At 43.4% G+C, this 22,122-nt stretch overlaps 1 protein-coding gene across 3 annotated transcripts in view; it reads left to right on the forward strand.

Annotated features, from left to right (window-relative positions):
- Nucleotides 1-22,122, forward strand: part of ZBTB2 (zinc finger and BTB domain containing 2) — a 49,431-nt gene that overhangs the window by 22,152 nt on the left and 5,157 nt on the right. For all 3 annotated transcript variants that reach the window (XM_069234283.1, XM_069234285.1, XM_069234284.1), the window contains exon 3: nucleotides 8,642-8,823. In XM_069234283.1, the coding sequence (XP_069090384.1) occupies nucleotides 8,651-8,823 (173 nt within the window). In that variant the 5' untranslated portion in view covers nucleotides 8,642-8,650. The remainder of the gene's footprint in view (nucleotides 1-8,641; nucleotides 8,824-22,122) is intronic.

A 22,122-nucleotide genomic window follows, 5' to 3' on the forward strand; every position in this document is an offset into this window, starting at 1 on the left:
GCACAGATTTGGACAAGAGCTCCTAAGTGTAGAATCGGACTACACACAAAAGAGACTGTACATCCAACAAGACACAGGGAAGATATCAACCCTTCCCCCTATAATGAGAAAAAGAAGGATCGGATTTCTCAAGGATGACGCACAACCACAAGCCAAAGTGGTTAAAAAAGTCACGCCTCCGCCCTCTCCACCACAACAGGCATCGCCGGCACAAACTCTGCCACAAATGCACTCACCAGCGCAAACTACTATAAGTCAAGATAATCAGGATCAAGACGCTTGGGACCTATACGACACCCCAGTGCCGGACAATGATCCCGATTCATACCCCACAAAGCCGTCACCGCCAGAGGACAGTACCTCATACTCGCAACTGGTGGCTAGGGCAGCAGAATTCCACAATGTCCAACTGCATTCCGATCCTATAGAGGATGATTTTTTATTTAACACCCTCTCGGCTACACATAGCCAATATCAATGTCTCCCAATGCTACCAGGGATGTTGCGGCACGCAAAACAAATTTTTGAAGAGCCCGTAAAATCAAGAGCCATCACCCCAAGGGTGGATAAGAAATACAAACCACCACCCACAGACCCAGTGTTTATTACTTCGCAGTTACCACCTGACTCCGTAGTAGTAGGGGCAGCTCGCAAAAGAGCTAATTCCCATACATCTGGCGACGCCCCACCTCCGGACAAAGAAAGCCGAAAATTTGATGCGGCAGGAAAAAGAGTAGCATCACAGGCAGCCAACCAGTGGCGCATCGCAAATTCTCAAGCGCTGCTAGCCCGATATGACCGCGCACACTGGGATGAGATGCAACTTCTCATAGACCATCTTCCCCAAGAATACCAAAAGAGGGCGCAGCAAATAGTTGAAGAGGGACAAACGATCTCAAACAATCAAATCCGCTCTTCAATGGACGCAGCCGATACTGCAGCGAGAACAGTCAACACTGCTGTCACCATAAGGAGACACGCTTGGCTCCGCACTTCAGGGTTCAAACCTGAAATCCAGCAGGCTGTCCTTAATATGCCCTTCAACGAGAAACAACTTTTTGGCCCTGAAGTGGACACAGCCATTGAAAAACTTAAAAAGGACACAGACACGGCCAAAGCCATGGGCGCACTCTACTCCCTGCAGAGCAGAGGCTCTTTTAGGAAAACTTCATTTAGAGGGGGGTTTCGTGGCCAACCCACAGACACCACCAGCCAACAAACAAGAACCACACCATATCAGGGTTCATTCCAAAGGGGAGGTTTCAGGGGATATAGAGGGGGTCAATTCCCAAGGAGTAGGGGAAGATTCCAGACTCCAAAAACACCTCCACCTAAACAGTGACTTTCAAGTCACACAACCCCTTCACTCAACACCAGTGGGGGGAAGACTAAGCCAATTCTACCAATCTTGGCAGCAGATTACAACAGACAATTGGGTACTAGCAATAATCCAACATGGCTATTGCATAGAATTCCACAAATTCCCACCAAACATCCCTCCAAAAACACGCAAAATGTCACCACAACATTTAGAACTTTTAGGACTAGAAGTTCAAGCACTACTGCAAAAGGATGCAATAGAGTTAGTACCAGTACAACAAAAAAACACAGGAGTTTACTCCCTGTACTTTCTAATTCCAAAAAAAGACAAAACATTAAGACCAATATTAGATCTCAGGACACTAAATACCTACATCATATCGGACCACTTTCACATGGTCACACTACAAGACATCATTCCACTGCTCAAACAGCAAGATTACATGACCACATTAGACCTAAAAGATGCGTACTTTCATATACCGATACACCCTTCTCACAGAAAGTACCTAAGGTTCGTATTCAAAGGAATACATTACCAATTCAAGGTGTTGCCATTCGGAATAACAACTGCACCAAGAGTATTCACAAAATGTCTAGCAGTAGTAGCAGCACATATCAGGAGACCACAAATACATGTGTTTCCTTACCTAGACGATTGGCTAATCAAGACCAACACAGTAAAAAAGTGCACAAACGACACCACATATGTCATACAAACCCTTCACAAACTGGGTTTCTCCATCAACTATACAAAGTCACACCTCGAACCGTGTCAGACACAACAATATCTAGGGGCAACCATCAACACATCAAAAGGAATTGCCACTCCAAGTCCACAAAGAGTGCAAGCATTCCACAAGGTAATAAGTGCTATGTTTCCAAACCAAAAGATACAAGCAAAATTTGTACTAAAACTTCTAGGCATGATGTCATCATGCATAGCCAGTGTCCCAAACGCAAGACTACACATGCGACCCTTACAACAGTGCCTAGCATCACAATGGTCACAGGCACAGGGTCAACTTCAAGATCTGGTGTTGGTAGACCGCCAAACATACCTCTCGCTTCTATGGTGGAACAGCAACAATTTAAACAAAGGGCGGACATTTCAGGACCCAGTGCCTCAATACGTTATAACAACAGATGCTTCCATGACAGGGTGGGGAGCACACCTCAATCACCACAGCATTCAAGGACAATGGGATGTACACCAAACAAAATTTCATATAAATTACCTAGAACTGTTAGCAGTATTTCTAGCGTTAAAAGCCTTTCAACCCATAATAACACACAAATACATTCTTGTCAAAACAGACAACATGACAACAATGTATTATTTAAACAAACAAGGAGGAACACACTCAACACAATTGTGTCTCCTAACACAAAAAATATGGCAGTGGGCGATTCACAACCACATTCGCCTAATAGCACAATTTATTCCAGGGATCCAAAACCAACTAGCAGACAACCTTTCGCGAGACCACCAACAAGTCCACGAATGGGAAATTCACCCCCCAAGTTCTGAACAATTACTTTCAAATTTGGGGAACACCCCAGATAGATTTGTTCGCAACAAAAGAAAACGCAAAATGCCAAAACTTCGCATCCAGGTACCCACACCGCGAATCACAAGGCAATGCTCTATGGATGAGTTGGTCAGGGATATTTGCATACGCTTTTCCCCCTCTCCCTCTCCTTCCATATCTAGTAAACAAATTGAGTCAAAACCAACTCAAACTCATACTGATAGCACCCACATGGGCAAGACAACCTTGGTATACAACTCTACTAGACCTTTCACTAGTACCGCATGTCAAACTACCCAACAGACCAGATCTGTTAACACAACACAAACAACAGATCAGGCATCCAAACCCAGCATCATTGAATCTAGCAATTTGGCTCCTGAAATCCTAGAATTCGGACACTTAGACCTCACACAAGAATGTATGGAGGTCATAAAACAAGCTAGAAAAGCTTCCACTAGACACTGCTATGCATCTAAGTGGAAATGGTTTGTTTGCTACTGCCATACCAATCAAATCCAACCATTGCATGCCTCTACAAAGGACATAGTGGGATACTTACTACATTTGCAAAAAGCAAACCTCGCTTTTTCATCTATAAAAATACACCTCGCAGCAATATCTGCTTACCTACAAACTACTCATTCATCGTCTCTATTTAGAATACCAGTTATTAAAGCATTCATGGAAGGGCTAAAAAGAATTATACCACCAAGAACACCACCAGTTCCTTCATGGAACCTTAACATCATCTTAACAAGACTCATGGGTCCACCTTTTGAACCCATGCATTCCTGTGAAATGCAATATCTAACGTGGAAAGTCGCATTTCTCATTGCAATCACATCCCTCAGAAGAGTAAGTGAAATACAGGCATTTACCATACAAGAACCATTTATTCAAATACACAAAAATAAAATAGTTCTAAGAACAAATCCAAAATTTCTACCAAAAGTAATCTCACCATTCCATTTAAATCAAACAGTAGAATTACCAGTGTTCTTCCCACAGCCAGATTCCGTGGCTGAAAGGGCACTACATACATTAGACATCAAAAGAGCACTAATGTACTACATTGACAGAACAAAGTTAATCAGGAAAACAAAACAACTGTTCATAGCTTTTCAAAAACCACACATAGGAAATCCAATCTCTAAACAAGGCATTGCTAGATGGATAGTCAGATGTATTCAAACATGCTATCTTAAAGCCAAGAGAGAATTGCCTATTACACCAAAGGCACACTCCACCAGAAAGAAAGGTGCTACAATGGCCTTTCTAGGAAACATTCCTATGAGCGAAATATGTAAGGCTGCAACCTGGTCTACGCCTCATACATTTACTAAACACTACTGTGTAGATGTACTAAATGCACAACAAGCTACAGTGGGCCAAGCTGTACTAAGAACATTATTCCAAACTACTTCAACTCCTACAGGCTAAACCACCGCTTTTAGGGGAGGTAACTGCTTTATAGTCTATGCTAAACATGTGTATCTGCAGCAACATATGCCATCGAACTGAAAATGTCACTTACCCAGTGTACATCTGTTCGTGGCATTAGTCGCTGCAGATTCACATGTGCCCTCCCGCCTCCCCGGGAAGCCTGTAGCCGTTTAGAAGTAAATCTTAAATCTTAAACATTTGTACATTTGTAAATAATTATTATAAACCTTTTATGTACATACGTATTCACTCCATTGCATGGGCACTATTTATAGCAAACAACTCCAGCCTCACCCTCTGCGGGGAAAACAATCTAAGATGGAGTCGACGCCCATGCGCAATGGAGCCGAAGAGGGAGGAGTCCTTCGGTCCCGTGACCAAAAAAGACTTATTCGAAGAAAAACAACTTGTAATACTCCGAGCCCAACACCAGGCAGCGGACTGTGCTAAACATGTGAATCTGCAGCGGCTAATGCCATGAACAGATGTACACTGGGTAAGTGACATTTTCATTCACTCTCAGCTACCAAAAATCCCATCTTCAGCCAGCACAGGTACAGACCTTACCTAGGTGCTATTCTCAATACACAAAAAGCTTTGTCCTATCCAAATACACATAGGATATAAGCTTTCCGTCATCTCATAACACAAATGCAGCCAAATCAACAATACACTGTAAGATGTATCATGAAACTATTGGGAATGATGGCATCCTGCATAGCAATAGCACCTCATGCAAGACTAAACATGAGGATACTACAACAGTGCCTCTCACTGCAATGGTCTCAAGCTCAGGGTCAATTGCAAGATCTAGTGTTGTTAGACCGCCAAACACACAGGTTTCTTCAGTGGTGGAATCTCATCAATTTAATGAAGGGGTGGTCATTCCAAGACCCTGTGCCTCAGACCCCATCAACAAAAGATGCATCCATGATAGGTTCGGGAGCTCATCTCAACAACCTTACCATTCAAGGGGAATGGGATTCAAAGCAGCTAAATTATCACATAATCTATTTAGAATTAATCAGCTGTGTTTCTTGCCCTAAAAGCGTTTCAACCACTTCTCAAACACAAGACTGACTTGATAAAAACAGCAAATATGACGACCATGTATTACCTAAACAAACAAGGCGGGACACATTCGTCTCAACTGTCCCTTCTAGCCCACACAATATGGAAATGGGCAATTCACAATCAAATTTATCTACTAGCAGAATACATCCCAGGATACACAATCAGCTACCGGATCTCCTAAGCAGAACACACCAACACATACACGAATGGGAGATTCATTCTCAGGTACTTCATCAGTACTTTCAAGAGTGGGGAACACCACAAATAGACCTATTCACAATGACCGAAAACGCAAAATGCCAAAGCTTCGCATCCAGACATCCACACCCTTTATCCCAGGGCAATGCTTTATGGATCAAATGGTCAGAGATATTTGATTACGCTTTTCCCCCCTCTTCCACTACTTCAATTTCTGGTCAACAAATTACTTCAGACCTCTCTCACCATGATACTCCTAGGCCCCACAGGGGCACAACAACATTGGTACACAACACTCCTAGATCTGTCAGTAGTACCTCACTAAAAACTTCCAAACAGACCGGATTTGCTAACACAAAACAAAGGACAAATCAGACACCCAAATCCCAGTGCTCTCAACTTAGCGATGTGGCTCCTGAAGTCATAGAATTTGGATACTTGCAACTTCCAATCGATTGCATGGAAGTTCGCAAACAAGCACGCAAGCAGCAACTAGACAATGCTAGACTAACAGATGGAAACAATTTGTTTATTATTGTCAATCTAAACATAATGATCCACTTACAGCATCAATACAGGATATTGTATGCTACCTACTTCATTTACAAAAATCCAATTTAGCTTACTCATCTATTAAAATCCATCTTAATACAATATCAGCCTACTTTCAAACTATTCAACATACCTCTCTTTAGAGTCCCAGTTATCAAAGTCTTCCTGGAAGGACTAAAATGTATTATTTCACCTAGAACACCAGCTGTTCCTACTTGGAATCTCAATATTGTACTCACAAGACTAATGGTCCCGCCTTTTGAATCCATGCATTCCAGTGAGATTCAATTCTTAACCTGGAAAGTTTCTTTCCTATTGGCCATTACTTCAGTACGAAGAGTTTGTGAAATACAAGCCTTCACTCTTGAAGAACCTTTTTTCCAAGTACACAAACATAAAGTTGTGCTTATAACTAATTCAAAAGTTGTATCACCTTTTCACATAAACCAAACAGTGGAATTGACAGTCTTTTTCCCACAGCCAGATTCAATTGCAGAAAGAGCCCTTCACACTCTTGACCTTAAAAGAGCTCTAATGTGCTATGCGGATAGAAAAAAAGATTTCAGAAAAACAAAACAGCTTTTCGTTGCTTTTCAACGACCACGTAAAGGGAATCCTATCTCTAAACAAGGATAAGCAAGATGGATTGTTAAATGTATACAAACATGTTAAATTAAGGCAGAAAGACCACTTTTAATCACACCTAAAGCACATTCCACTAGGAAAAAAGGCGCATCTATGGCATTTTTAGGAAACATACCAATGGCAGACATATGTAAAGCTGCCACATGGTCTACACCACATACATTTACAAAGCATTACTGTGTAGATGTATTTTCAAAGCAACAGGCCATTGTTGGTCAAGCTGTCTTAAGAACATTATTTCAAACAACTCCAACTCCTACAGGCCAGCTACTGCATTTCTTGGGGGAGAGTAACTGCTTTGTAGTCAATGCATAGCATGTGGATCTGCAGCTACACATGCCATCGAACGGAAAATGTCACTTACCCAGTTTACATCTGTTCGTGGCATGTAGTGCCTCCAGATTCACATGCACTCTCCCCGGAAGCCTGTAGTCGTTGCAGTTTTTCTAATTTGTACATATGTAAATACATTTAAATTTGCAAGGACATTATTTTTACTTACTATTTCTATACAACATTTATATTATTACACTCTCACTCCTTCCTACACCCTTTTGCGGGAAAACAATCAAACAACGGAGTCGATGCCCATGAGCAGTATGACCGAGAGGAGGAGTCACTCGATCCCGTGACTCCGAAAAGACTACTTCGAAGAAAAACAACTTGTAACACTCCGAGCCCAGCACTAGATGGCGGAATAATGCATAGCATGTGAATCTGCAGCACTACATGCCACAAACATATGTACACTGAGTAAGTGACATTTTCCATATATATAATATATGAATTTGCACTGATCATGCTTTCTGTTTCTGACTAAAATGGTTAGCTAAATACTAGTTTCTTGTTAATTAGTGATTCCTAAAGCGCACATGGAGGTAATGTATTATTTTACCTAAATATTGTGCCTTTCCCCCCAAAACCTCTGGTTACTGCTTATTGCAGACCTCCCAGTTTATGAGTATTTATTGTCGAAAATGAAATAAAACAAGCCATAAGTATACTGCTGTGATCCTAAACCAGCTATCATATGTGAATGTATTGTATAAACTTGTACAGTTAATTGGTATTGCACCAAAGAGATCCAATGTCATAAGGACACAATTTCACGCTGATCATCATGTGTTATGTGATACTGTGTCAATATAAAACTGTAAATCACTACATATAGCCTAAACAATAAATGCCCTACAAGGTGCTTAAAAAACCACTGAGTATAGGGAAAGGTGCATTTGCACAAACACATCTGCTTTCTTTGAGGGAAATGTTTTGTTTTTCTGTGGCCACCACTTGCCAATTAGGTATCAGTAATGAGTGGGCGGTTAATTGCAATGGGCTGGTAACTGGAGTTACTGGGTCCATCAGGATTTTGAGTTTTGATGGTTCAAATGCAGATTTCTGCAGGAAACACAGAGGAAAATTTGCAATAATTGGTGGTGAAACACAGATTCATGCAGGGTATTCTGCAAATTCTTGCATTCTCCTTATTTTACTACCCCCAGGATTACCGTATCGTCCAGTACCAGGAATTCCGGAGCCTAGAATGGGGATTTTTCCAGGACACTTGTAATGTAGGCCTTCATGTGTCTTTGTTTCCTTCCTATCTCCACCTGGGAATGCATTTACGCATGCCTGTGACAGCAACACATTTTTGCAGGTTGCCAGTGCCTGAAGATATCCGCATGCAGCTCTTTAAGGCTAAGTCCTGTTTTCTTTTGTATTTAGATCTTGTACATATTTAGAACATACTTTACATTGAAAAGGTGACTGTAAAGTCTCGTTTTAGGTGCAAGTTCCATTATTGATTCAAAGTGAAGATGCCTGTCACTATCATTCTAATGGGGTTTTTTTTTTGTTTTTTTTTGCTTTTGCAGATTTCAAATATGGATTTGGCCAACCACGGACTTATTCTTCTGCAGCAGCTAAATGCTCAAAGGGAGTTTGGTTTTCTGTGCGATTGTACTGTTGCTATTGGCGATGTCTATTTCAAGGCTCATAAATCCGTCCTTGCTTCGTTCTCCAATTACTTTAAGATGTTGTTTGTTCACCAGACCAGGTATGTAAGAAAACTAAATTTCTGTTATGTAATTTTGTGACGAGCCACTTGCTAGCAAATGACTCGACTGGAACGCTACAGGGTAAAGCTGCAGGCATAAACTCTCCACTAATGTCTTCTATCAAATGGGAAAGTATCTGTGTTGTATTGTACTGGAGATATAGTTGTTTCTCATATGCTGTCACAGCCTGGTTTCTCAGCTGAAGTATGTCCACCGCTTCTCTGACAAACGATAATGCCTCACCAAGACTGACGTTTAAGCAAATACCAGTAAAACCCACATGGCAGGATTTAGAAATATGCTAGGCGTTAACTCTTTAATTTTGCCAAGCAGTGAAACATCACCTTTGTTGCGTTTTATACATCCTTATGCCAGTAATTGATCCTAAACTTCACTGGCATCTCAATTTGCCATTGTCAAAGTGAATGCACAAACCTTTTGGTTAAGGCAGGGTTCTGCAAAGTCGCTCCTGGAGAACTGGGTCCATGCCAGATTTTTATCATAGCCACATTTAGAAACAAGATGTTTCAGAATCCTACATTTTTCTAAATGTGGATATGCCCAAAATCTGGCATGGACCCGGCTCTCCTGGACCGACTTTGCAGAACCCTGGGTTAAGGGATAATGGTGTTTCCTCTACGGGTCAGTGAGCTATGGACGTTTTTTCATCTTGTGTGTCCTCCGTAAGGACCTTGACTATCCTGGACGCAAGGTGCAGTTTCCCCTTTTACCTTGCAGCACAAAATCTTGTGGGCCTCCCTCTGAGAATTCATCCAACATTATTCTCTTGGTTCATCTTCTGTGATTGTTGAGCATATTGGCCAAGAAGTACTTTGACATGAGCTCACCTAATGACATGGATGAATAAAGATACCATTCTTCTCTGTCCTTTTTGCTTGAGAATTTGTCCAACTCTGACACAAAGGGAGAGACTTGACTAAGGCAGGGGAAAGCTACTTCTATATTGGTACTTCTAGACACAAATTCTGTGTTATGTAAAACAAGCATTGGGTAAGCCAATAGGTCTCGTCTTTGGGACCTGTTAGCTTTGCCGTAGGGTTGCATGGCTTAAGAATAAGAAAAGGCATAATTTTTTAGGAGCACAGCCACTTCTTTTGTTCTTTTCAGTTACTTATCCATGTTAAATCAGCAAACTAAAAAAAATCAAAATGCACAATTGCACTTTTTTTGGGTAAGCTGGTGAGGGACGAGGGGCAGAAGGAACATGACAGCAGGTGAGTTTTTAAAGCAAGTGGCAGAAGGCAATGGAGATGCAGGGGGGGTGAAAGCAATACTGGGGTGCAGGTGGAGGGAAACAATAAGCAGGTCGTGAGTGAGAGGAACAAACCTACAAAAGAGAACAATGTAAAGCTGATTGGGAGAAAGCTCACCGATGAGAATGCAACACGGAGGAGTCTCTGAAGAGCACATGTGGGAGAGAGGAACACAGATTGTGGTGGGGGGAGAGAAACACGAGGAAGACCACGGCAAAACACATGCACACTTGTAGGTTGGCGCTATAAGCCCACTGTAAGATAACAATGTCTCGGAACATACAACACATATGCTGTCTTAGGCGAGACGTAAAAATAATCTCACAGCTTCGGCCTCTTTCATGTAACCAATTTCCTTTTAAAAGAAAGGAAGAGAGCTTATTTGCTCTAAGCTACGGTTTTATTACTGCTTTGGGAAACAGTTTTGGCACCCCTACTGATGGCCTTGGTCCACATAGGACTATGCCATAGCTTACAATTACCAAAGTCACCATCTGTGTAAATGTATCGTCCTTGTTCTACTGATTGGGATATGTCAATAATGTAGGGTCTCATTTTGAGTGCTGTGGTAAAATTAATTGTAGGATACACCTGGTAAAATGCCATTTGAAATAGTATAATTTTTTGCACTCCCTTCTGACTTTTGCCCCAGGTAGTGGGGAAAATAGGGACCAGAAATGGCCTTTCCTACTAAGTTTCCCCACGTGGTGTTTGCCTTAATGCACTGTTTATCCTTTGCAATTTCCTCGTGGTTTGACTTAAAATGGGATTGAGCACAATTTGCACACAGTCCTGACTGTAAAGCATTTTTTACTGATGATTCTTTTAGTGTTTTTGCTAAGAAGGTTGATTTTTTTTTCCCTTAACACTTGTGTTTTTTTGTTTTGTTTTTTTTAAGTAATATTTTTGCTTGAAATCTGATTTTAAAACCAATAGTAACAATGATACTGCAGTGAAGTCCACATAGAGGACAGAATTGGCAGGGTGTCCCCTGACTTCTGGCTTCAGACCTCCTCCTCCTTCTTTTTTTTATTTTTATTTTTTTATTCTGCACTGAATTTCGTTTTCGCTGTCTGACTCTAGGCACTTTACTACTGCTGACCTTGCTAAAGTGCAAGTGCTCTGTGATAAATTATATTGGTGATTGGTTTATCCATGATTTGCCTATTTGATTTACTAGTAAGTCCCTAGTAAAGTGCACCAAATGTTCCCTGGGCCTGTAAACCAAATGCTACTAGTGGGCCTGCAACACTGATTGTGTCAACACATGAGTAGCCCTGCAAACATGTCTCAGGCTGTGTCTTTGTGTGCCATTTTAGCCTGCCATTTCGACCTGGCAAGTGCACCCACTTGCCAGGCCCAAACTTCCCTTTTATTACTTGTAAGTTGACCCTAAGGTAGGCCGAAGGCTTGCCACATGGCCAGGGTGCTGTGTATTTAAAAGGTAGGACATGCACTGGTGTGTTTTACATGCCCTGGTAGTGAAATACTGCTAAATGTGTTTTTCACTAATGCAGGACCTCTCTCCCCCATATGGTAACCTGGGGATTGCCTTGAAATATCTTTAAAGTGTAATTTCCCCTTGAGAGCAGATAGAGAGATGAAGATTGGGGTATTATTTGTAAGTTTGCAAATACCACTTTTAGAAAGTAGGCATTTTCTTGCTCAACCATTCTATGCCTCTACCTGGCTGTGGAATACATGCCTAGATCAGGATGACAGTTGGCCAGATGGTGAATTCAGTCTAGACAGTCACACAAAGGGAGCAGAGGTGTGCCCTGCATATCCTAATAGGTCTCTCTGAGCTAGAGTGGTGAGAGGAGCAGACACGTGTGCCTAAATAGGGCTCTGCCTGTCCTTACACAAAGCAGTCTCCTACCCCCTGGAGTGTGTCTGGGACCAGAGCAGGAAAGGCAGCGTCTTATGCACTCCAAAGATTTTTCTCTGAATTTTGCCTACTTCAAAGGTAGGAATGGGTATACGTGCTGGACCTCTGACCCCACAAAGTTAAAATCCTGCTGGACTGAGGACATTCTGCCAGGAAGAAGAGCTGGATGCTGTAGGAGGGACTGCCTCTCTGCCTATTGCTTTGCTGTGCTGGCCTGCTGCTTGATGATTCTGTCAGGGAGTGAAAGGACTGGACTTTACTTCTACATCCTGCTTCCAAAGGTTCTCCAAGGACTTGGACTGAGCTTGCCTCCTTTTAACAAGTCTCAAGAACATCAGACTTCATCTGCCAGCACCTGGGCTCTCTTGCTGAGAGTGCTGACTTGCCAAGTGGTGCCAAGTCCAGTTCCTGGGCCCTTGGGAGTGAGTTCTGGTGCAACCAAGAAGAACCCAAATACTTCGATTCCAGAGCAGCTTTGGAACCGGCGCCACTGTCTGGCTCCACACTGCTGTCTGCACCGAAGCCTTGGTCCCCACTCAGTACAACGACTGCGACTGACGCCTCAGGCCAAGTCCAGCCACAGCGTGAATCCAGAGAGCCGTGCCACCGACCTCCGTGGCACCCCACTCCACTGCAGCACCTGTGGGCCCCAAGGTGTGATTGCAACACCACAGAGTTGAGGCCTCACATCTTAAACTGCTGGATTAATCGACCCCCGCCGTATCGTAAGGATCCAACGCCTCGCCACCAACGCTGCATCACCTCCCCTGCAACCGTAAGGAACTGATGCCTCACCTCCCCTGTAGCAGTAAGGAACCAACGCCGCACGGGCTCCAACTCCATGCAGTGTCTTTGTTTCCTCATTGTTTTCCAAGGTACTGTACCTTGGTTCTGTGCAACTCTTTCACCGGTCTGCACTCCCTCGCCAGTGGCATTGGACGTTTGGGAACTACACCGTCAAGCTGCTGTGATAGCCCCAGTTGGAGCTGTTATATTTCTAAGTGCGATAATAAGATTTGATCTTTGAAAATGTGTATCTTTACTTGTGTATGTTGGATTTTTCTTGCTTTGGTCTTGTTTCATTCAGATAAATATTAGCTATTGTTCTAAACTGGTGTGTAGTCTTTTTTTGGGGTGGGGGGGCGGGGGTAGGGTGAGGGGTGTGTGTACTTTACACATTGCCTCTGAGATAAGCTTGACTGCTCGTACCAAGAGGGTGGTCAGGGGTGTAACTCCTTTAAATTGACTATAGTGAGGGTCCCAACTTGGACAGGGTGCAACCCACTGCCAACTAGAGACCCCATTTCTAACAACTGCTATATAACAAACCTTATGTTAATGAGAAACGTAGTGGAATGGACATAATGGTTACGTTTATACATGTAAAACCCCTGACATTTATCAGTTATAGTTAGTTAAGTAACTATCAATCCCATAATGCACGACTCGTGACTGCAAACATGGCTTTGTGTATTGTATTGTATGGATGAGTTTCATTTTGTCATCTATAATGCTTGATCAGTTAATTAATTATTGTTTTATACATTGCTTAGGTCACAATAGGGTATGGCCTGTGACCATGCTCTAAATATATCATGAAAGCCAGGCTTTGTGTCTGCTGCATGTAGAGGTGTGGGGTTAAAGGCTTCTAGTCATGCTTTATATATGCTGCATAGTGGCACTTGTATACCTCCTGGTTAGAATAACATTGCCCTGTGCATGGTTTGTACAGGGAGATTGAGCCCAAAGGCACATCATCTGTGATGTCTTGCAGTTCCTACAGAAACCTCTGGCACCAGGACACGGCATATAGCCAGAGCTACATGGATACTTTGGCAAGACATTGTGTGGTGAGCCCTGTCTGTGGACTCCCCCCCCCCCCCCCCCTTCGGTATGTCCATCACAGCACTCCGTTAGTATTGTACACTACGTAATTCTTTTACTCGCAGTACTCCTTTTCAAAATTAATTTTTTACAGGGTCTTTCCACCATGTCTTGTGCAGTGTACCCCTGCCAGTTTTGTGCAGATGGCATGGAGTTGTCCATACCAAGTGCCCAGTAATACTATTTTCTATATACTCTTATTTTATTTTCATTATTTTTGTTTAAGGTTTACAGACCAAGACATTGTTTTACTGACTTTCGAAAACATGATTATCACACTTGCTGCCGTGGCTTGTTAATTATTCAAGTCAGGACAAATTTTGGTTTTTTTGTATCGCAATATGTTTGTAACCCATCTTGATTATTGTTTTTTTGGTAAATCTGTCATTCTTTATCTTCTTCCCATCTATTTGGGAATACCTGCACCACATACAGAACCTATGTTGGAGGTATTTCCAGCTGTGAAAGAAGGGAGATTAAGAATTAAGGGCCTCGTTACGACTTCAGCAGTCTGTTCAGCAGACTGTCAAAGCTGCTGCAGTCAACAGACTGGTGTGCTGTCGGTCTGTTGACTGCCATATTAGGAGACCTTTTTGGAAGCCTGACTCCGTCTGCCTAGCCAAAGGAGTTGAAGAGGCGGTTGCACCACAAGCAAGACTCCGCCCAGTGTATTACGATACGTAATATGGCTTGGTCCTTTATGGCAGTGCGGTGCAAAACGCCAGGATTTTTCGGTGGCAGCTCTGGCTTTTCCGCACCTGTAGGAAAGTACCATCTTGCCTGGCATGTTACCCCCATTTTTCACTGTATATATGTTGTTTTAGTTGTATGTGTCACTGGGACCCTGCCAGCCAGGGCCCCAGTGCTCATAAGTGTGCCTGAATATGTTACCTGTGTAGTGACTAACTGTCTCACTGAGGCTCTGCTAATCAGAACCTCAGTGGTTATGCTCTCTCATTTCTTTCAAATTGTCACTAACAGGCTAGTGACCAATTTTACCAATTTATATTGGCTTACTGGAACACCCTTATAATTCCCTAGTATATGGTACTGAGGTACCCAGGGTATTGGGGTTCCAGGAGATCCCTATGGGCTGCAGCATTTCTTTTGCCACCCATAGGGAGCTCTGACAATTCTTACACAGGCCTGCCACTGCAGCCTGAGTGAAATAACGTCCACGTTATTTCACAGCCATTTACCACTGCACTTAAGTAACTTATAAGTCACCTATATGTCTAACCTTTACCTGGTATAGGTTGGGTGCTAAGTTACTTAGTGTGTGGGCACCCTGGCACTAGCCAAGGTGCCCCCACATTGTTCAGGGCCAATTCCCCGGACTTTGTGAGTGCGGGGACACCATTACACGCGTGCACTACATATAGGTCACTACCTATATGTAGCTTCACAATGGTAACTCCGAATATGGCCATGTAACATGTCTATGATCATGGAATTTCCCCCTCTATGCCATCCTGGCATAGTTGGCACAATCCCATGATCCCAGTGGTCTGTAGCACAGACCCTGGTACTGCCAAACTGCCTTTCCTGGGGTTTCACTGCGGCTGCTGCCAGCCCCTCAGACAGGCTTCTGCCCTCCTGGGGTCCAGCCAGGCCTGGCCCAGGATGGCAGAACAAAGGACTTCCTCTGAGAGAGGGTGTTACACCCTCTCCCTTTGGAAAATGGTGTGAAGGCAGGGGAGGAGTAGCCTCCCCCAGCCTCTGGAAATGCTTTCATGGGCACACATGGTGCCCATTTCTGCATAAGCCAGTCTACACCGGTTCAGGGACCCCTTAGCCCTGCTCTGGCGCGAAACTGGACAAAGGAAAGGGGAGTGACCACTCCCCTGACCTGTACCTCCCCTGTGAGGTGCCCAGAGCTCCTCCAGTGTGCTCCAGACCTCTGCCATCTTGGAAACAGAGGTGCTGCTGGCACACTGGACTGCTCTGAATGGCCAGTGCCATCAGGTGACGACAGAGACTCCTTCTGATAGGCTCCTTCAGGTGTTGCTAGCCTATCCTCTCTCCTAGGTAGCCAAACCCTCTTTTCTGGCTATTTAGGGTCTCTGTCTCTTGGGATTCCTTAGATAACGAATGCAAGAGCTCATCCGAGTTCCTCTGCATCTCTCTCTTCACCTTCTGCCAAGGAATCGACTGCTGACCGCGCTGGAAGCCTGCAAAACTGCAACATAGTAGCAAAGACGACTACTGCAACTCTGTAACGCTGATCCAGCCGCCTTCTCGACTGCTTTCCTGGTGGTGCATGCTGTGGGGGTAGTCTGCCTCCACTAGAAGCTCCGAAGAAATCTCCTGTGGGTCGACGGAATCTTCCCCCTGCAACCGCAGGCACCAAAGAACTGCATCACCGGTACCTTGGGTCTCCTCTCAGCACGACGAGCGAGGTCCCTTGAATCCAGCAACTCTGTCCAAGTGACTCCCACAGTCCAGTGACTCTTCAGTCCAAGTTTGGTGGAGGTAAGTCCTTGCTTCCCCACGCCAGACTGCATTGCTGGGAACCGCGACTTTTTGCAGCTACTCCGGCCTCCGTGCACTTCCGGCGGAAATCCTTTGTGCACAGTCCAGCCTGGGTCCACAGCACTCTAACCTGCATTGCACGACCTCCTAAGTTGTCCTCCGGCGACGTGGGACTCCTTTGTGCGACTTCGGGTGAGCACTGTTTCATGCATCCTCGTAGTGCCTGTTTCTGGCACTTCTCCGGGTGCTGCCTGCTGCTGAGAGGGCTCCTTGTCTTGCTCGACACCCCCTCTGTCCCCTGGCGCAATTGGCGACATCCTGGTCCCTCCTGGGCCACAGCAGCATCCAAAAACCCTTACCGCACGATTTGCAGCCAGCAATGCTTGTTGGCGGTCTTTCGGCAGGAAAACACTTCTGCACGACTCTCCACGGCGTGAGGGATCCGTCCTCCAAAGGGGAAGTCTCTAGCCCTTGTCGTTCCTGCAGAAACCTAAGCTTCTATTGTCCAGTAGCAGCTTCTTTGCACCCACAGCTGGCATTTCCTGGGCATCTGCCCATCTCCGACTTGCTTGTGACTTTTGGACTTGGTCCCCTTGTTCCACAGGTACCCTCGACTGGAAATCCGTCGTTGTTGCATTGCTGGTTTGTGTCTTTCCTGCAGAATTCCCCTATCACGACTTCTATGTCCTTTGGGGAACTTTAGTGCACTTTGCACTCACTTTTCAGGGTCTTGGGGTGGGCTATTTTTCTAACCCTTACTATTTTCTAATAGTCCCAGCGACCCTCTACAAGGTCACATAGGTTTGGGGTCCATTCGTGGTTCGCATTCCACTTTTGGAGTATATGGTTTGTGTTGCCCCTATCCCTATGTGTCTCCATTGCATCCTATTGTAACTATACATTGTTTGCACTGTTTTCTAATACTATTACTGCATATTTTGGTATTGTGTACATATATCTTGTGTATATTTGCTATCCTCATAGTGAGGGTACTCACTGAGATACTTTTGGCATATTGTCATAAAAATAAAGTACCTTTATTTTTAGTATATCTGTGTATTGTGTTTTCTTATGATATTGTGCATATGACACTAGTGGTACTGTAGGAGCTTCACTCGTCTCCTAGTTCAGCCTAAGCTGCTCTGCTAAGCTACCATTATCTATCAGCCTATGTTGCTAGACACCCTATACACTAATAAGGGATAACTGGGCCTGGTGCAAGGTGTAAGTACCCTAGGTACTCACTACAAGCCAGTCCAGCCTCCTACAGCACCTCATTTAAGCACCAGGATTGGTACCTGTAGTGACTGCTCTGTAGCAGTACCCAGAGTGCCAATTTCCATTATGCAGTTCCAGTCATTGAAGTATGGCCTTCCTACTTGAATGTCTTTGCAAGACCCCGACACTAGTAATGCCAGTATCAATATACCAGGGGACTCGTACCCCGAAGTAAAAAAAAGCTTTGCATTCTCTCAGGGCTAAGTGGGTCAAATGGTTGAAGTTGCACAAAGTAAAATTAACATTTTGGTTGCCTCTCACTGTGACAGGCTAATGCCAGTGTAATCATGCGGAGGCCTAGCTTGTTTTTCATGAATTGTTTTGTATTATTTTAGCAGAAACAAGTGCTAAGCAGAAAGTACTAATGATAAAAAGGATACTCTCCCAACTCTCTTCTTCGAAACTTCCATGTGCTGTAACATGTCATTCCTTCAGACACAGCCACAGGCTGCTGGTCATCCACTCACACATATACTGATTTTGTGCCACATATTCAGTCAGGCAGGCGCTGTGCCTTCCTCCACCTGCATTCATACTTTGTGGTGCCACAGCCCTGAGGGGCTGCTGAGGCCTGCAGCATTGAAAATCTCTCAGAAGCCACCTCCCTGAAGACACTGTCTTTGGGCATGGTAAGTCTTTAACGTTTCCATCATTGGACTCCTGTCTAGAGAAAATGGTGTTCTGTACCAGTTAGATCATAAGAAATCTTTTTTTATTCCCAAAATAAACTATAACGTATAATACCACTCCTGTTTGGTGGGAATCTCGCCTGAGCCCCACGTTTCTAATGTTTGTTTTGCTGACCATTACTTAATATCCAAAAGCCTCAAGGTACCTCTTCGCTTCTGCCATATCACCTCTAGTATTCATCATAGTGTACATTTTAATAGGTCCTACCGGTCAATCATTTCTGTGGCCTTTTCCTTATCAGTCAGCAACCCAGACCTAAAGTCCATCGAGTGTTAATAGTGCCATAATATTGTGAGATCCATCCACTCCTAACCAAAAAAAAAAATCAGGCCTCCTTTTTTTTTTTTTTTTTTTTTGTTTTTTTTTTTGTTGGGCATGAATTAAGGTTGAAGGCGACTTTGGATTGTATTTTATGGTTTGCTTGTAACCCTTGAGCATGTATGGTCTGTCTACTTTCATTTTCCACAGATTATTTTCAAGTCTGTGATTTTCATCTTTTTGGGCATCATTACTCCAGGAAGTTTGTGTACATCAGATATACTGTGTTTATCTTTGCAGTAGCTTCTTAAATGTCTCCATGTTGTGGAAAGCCTCCCTTGACTATGGGCCTGTACCAGATTTGCATGTAGCAGAACTGTTAAGACTTTCCTACACCAAAATCTTTTTTTTCAGCTGTTTGAGCTGGTTAATCTGATCATTGACAATTATGTCCTTCACTTTCACGCATCTCTATTGTCACAGTATAAAGGGAGAGGCCCCCTTGTACCCTTTCAGCATCTGAAACCTTCAATGCAGTACTTGTGATCAGGGATACGTACTGGTGTTTGGTCCCATTTTGCACCCAGGGTACCTCCAACAAGTATACTGTCAGTTTGTTATCAATCAAGCACAAATGGCATTGAGAGAACTCCCTAGAGCAGCTCTACCGTTACCTCAATTGAGTGGCCTAGTATTAAGTTGTAAAATTGGATTTCCTCATTCTTTGTGCACGCTGAATTTCACAGTTACAAGCATGAATGCTCTTGGATGAACTTACTTTGGACTCAATTGTTTATTTTGGTTCTTTATATTTGGTATATGTGGTCTAGGATTTAAATATGGAGTTTTTGGTTTAAACAGGTTGGCTTTTTAACGTTGGGGAATGATTTGTCTATAAGGGAGGTAACCTGTATTATAATTGTTATATGTATATTAAAGGTTCTTTTTTTAATTGAATATTTGCCACATACTAGCTGTATGACTTATTAAATTTTTGTGTTTATATTGTACAAATGAAAATGTGTTTTTGACTATAGATCCTTTGAATCCATCTATTCAGACAATGAATTGCTTGTATATTTGTGTGCTCCACATAATGTTTTCTATATATTTGTTCTTTGTGCACGCTGTTGTAATCAGAATTCTAGGTCTCCTACCTTCTGAGAAACTGGAGCACATTTCTTGTTTCACATTTAGTTTTGTTTGGCAGTAAATGTGGATATGGTCTGATAACCAAACAGTACTCTTGGTAGCGTCACCAGCATTATTTACACTATCATACTGAAACAGTTGACACGGACACAAAACTGTCCCTGACAACCAGCTGTCGAGAATAGCTAATGTTTACTTGCATGCCCTAAAGAAATTGAAACTGCTGTTATCCTTTCCACTTCAGCAGCTCATGCTCTTATTCTTTCTAGGTTTGACTTCCTAAGGTGGCATTACCAAATGCACTGATGCACTGAAAGCTGTGCTACTTGTCATGGCAAGACTTGTCCTCTATCAAAAACATTGACCTCATTATGCCTATCCTGTCTGAGCTACATTGGCTTAGTCACAAAAAAAAGTTCAGGCAGGGATATGTGACTTACAAAGCGCTTCACCCAGTAGCAGCTGCTGCCAGGAAGGGGTGGTGGGGTGGGGACCGCGCGGAGCAGGGGGGTTGGGGAGGGCAATAAAAACCAATAAACTTTCCTGCCACCTCCGCGTTCCGCCGCTCCAGCTGCCTCTCAACGTGTTCCTCCCTTCCCACCCAGTCCAGACGCTCAGGGAGGGAGTGGAACACTGCGCTTGGTCTCCACCCAGCTGAGCAGCACAGCCAGGTGGAGAGTTCAAAGTGTGCATGTCATTTTGGCTGACCTCAGATGGCCGGCCAAACTGACATGCACACTTACAAGCTCACCACTAGTCCTCCTCTACTTGTTGACATGGAGGAGGCTGACCCTGTCCCGCCCTACGGAAGTAGAAAAATATTGAGATAATAAAATACATTTATTGTCTCTTTATTTTTATGCTTTCATCAGCGGGCGATGCTCCTCTGCCATAACAGAAGGGGGCCACCTGCCTTCACCACCACTCGCCACCCTCCCTTGTTTTCATGCTTAATCAGTTCAGGGACACCAGAGAATCAAGAAATAAAAAAAACCAACCTCCTTGTCTGCTTTCGAAACCACACATGCACAGCAGTAGTCATTCTCAGGTGCTGCCTCACTCCTCTGGAACTCGCTACCAGCTGTCCTAAGAGTAAAGCCAGCTTTCCTATAAAGACTGTGCATCCTGGTTGTTAGACGTAAAACGCGGTCAGACTTTTAATGTTCTGTGCTATATAAAAATGATAAATATATTGCAACCTAGCACTGGGCAAGCAACCAATCGTGGGAGTTAATCTTGGGGGTTAAGTGTAGATAATGAATGAAGTTTTTAATTCACCTGAAAGGCATTAACCCACGGAGCAGATTTGATCTTATAAATCTCCCTAAACAGCTTAGACAGTCTATTACCACCAGGAAGGAGGTACTCGTGTACAAACAGTGACTAGGCTGTGGTTTGCAAGCATTGGTTGCTTAAAAAAATACCTTCTCATTTACACAATTTCTCTGCGCTGTGCAAAAGGAAGAGTGTAAATCTGCCTCATCTCTCTCTTAATCAGCACGCAGGGCGAGTCCTGTTCAATCGCACACGCCCTTTCTGTCAGGTTAGTGTAATTCTCTAGCACTTTTTCTGAAATTTGGGACAAATGCCTCCTACCTTTTTAAGTGTAAAACTGGAAAATCTGAGATCAATCCCGTCTTCAGTGCTTAGCCAACTTGTGTGATTCTAGGTGTATACTTTATTTTACCGAGCCTCCTTTTGTTTATTATCACATACGAGTGTACCTTCAAATATGTGAGTTCGTGGAGTGCGCTGTATAAATAAACCTCTCTTTTTTTTTATATTTAATAGCCTTTACTGTTTCCCCTTTCTAAGAATCTAGTGCCTATATAGGGTGCACATAGCTTAGTAATAGCATTATCAATGGGGCAAGGCCAGGAATGTTCATCAGTTCATGCTAAAAACTCTCACTTTTAGTAAATACTCTCAATGCAGTTTTATATAACCTGGTCTACTTAAGTGAAACCCTTCCACGTGGTACATATATACATTTCTTGAATTTTGAAGGCGCCTTTCCATATTCTTACATGTTTGTTGCATGCTTTATGTGTAAAATATTTTCAAGGCTCGGCTCGTGCACAGGCTCCTTAGCACGGCTCTAGCACGACTCTCCTTGTATCATTGTATTATATTTTTGCTAAATGAAAACATACTGCACAACAAGTTGAAGCTAAACTGGTATCTTTTAGAACACATAGGGGGTTATTCTAACTTTGGAGGAGTGTTAATCCGTCCCAAAAGTGACGGTAAAGTGACGGATATACCACCAGCCGTATTACGAGTTCCATAGGATATAATGGACTCGTAATACGGCTGGTGGTAAATCCGTCACTTTTCCGTCACTTTTGGGACGGATTAACACCTCCTCCAAAGTTAGAATAACCCCCATAGTGACATAATAA

This window comes from Pleurodeles waltl, chromosome 5, assembly GCF_031143425.1.
Source record: "Pleurodeles waltl isolate 20211129_DDA chromosome 5, aPleWal1.hap1.20221129, whole genome shotgun sequence".
Lineage (NCBI taxonomy): Eukaryota > Metazoa > Chordata > Amphibia > Caudata > Salamandridae > Pleurodeles > Pleurodeles waltl.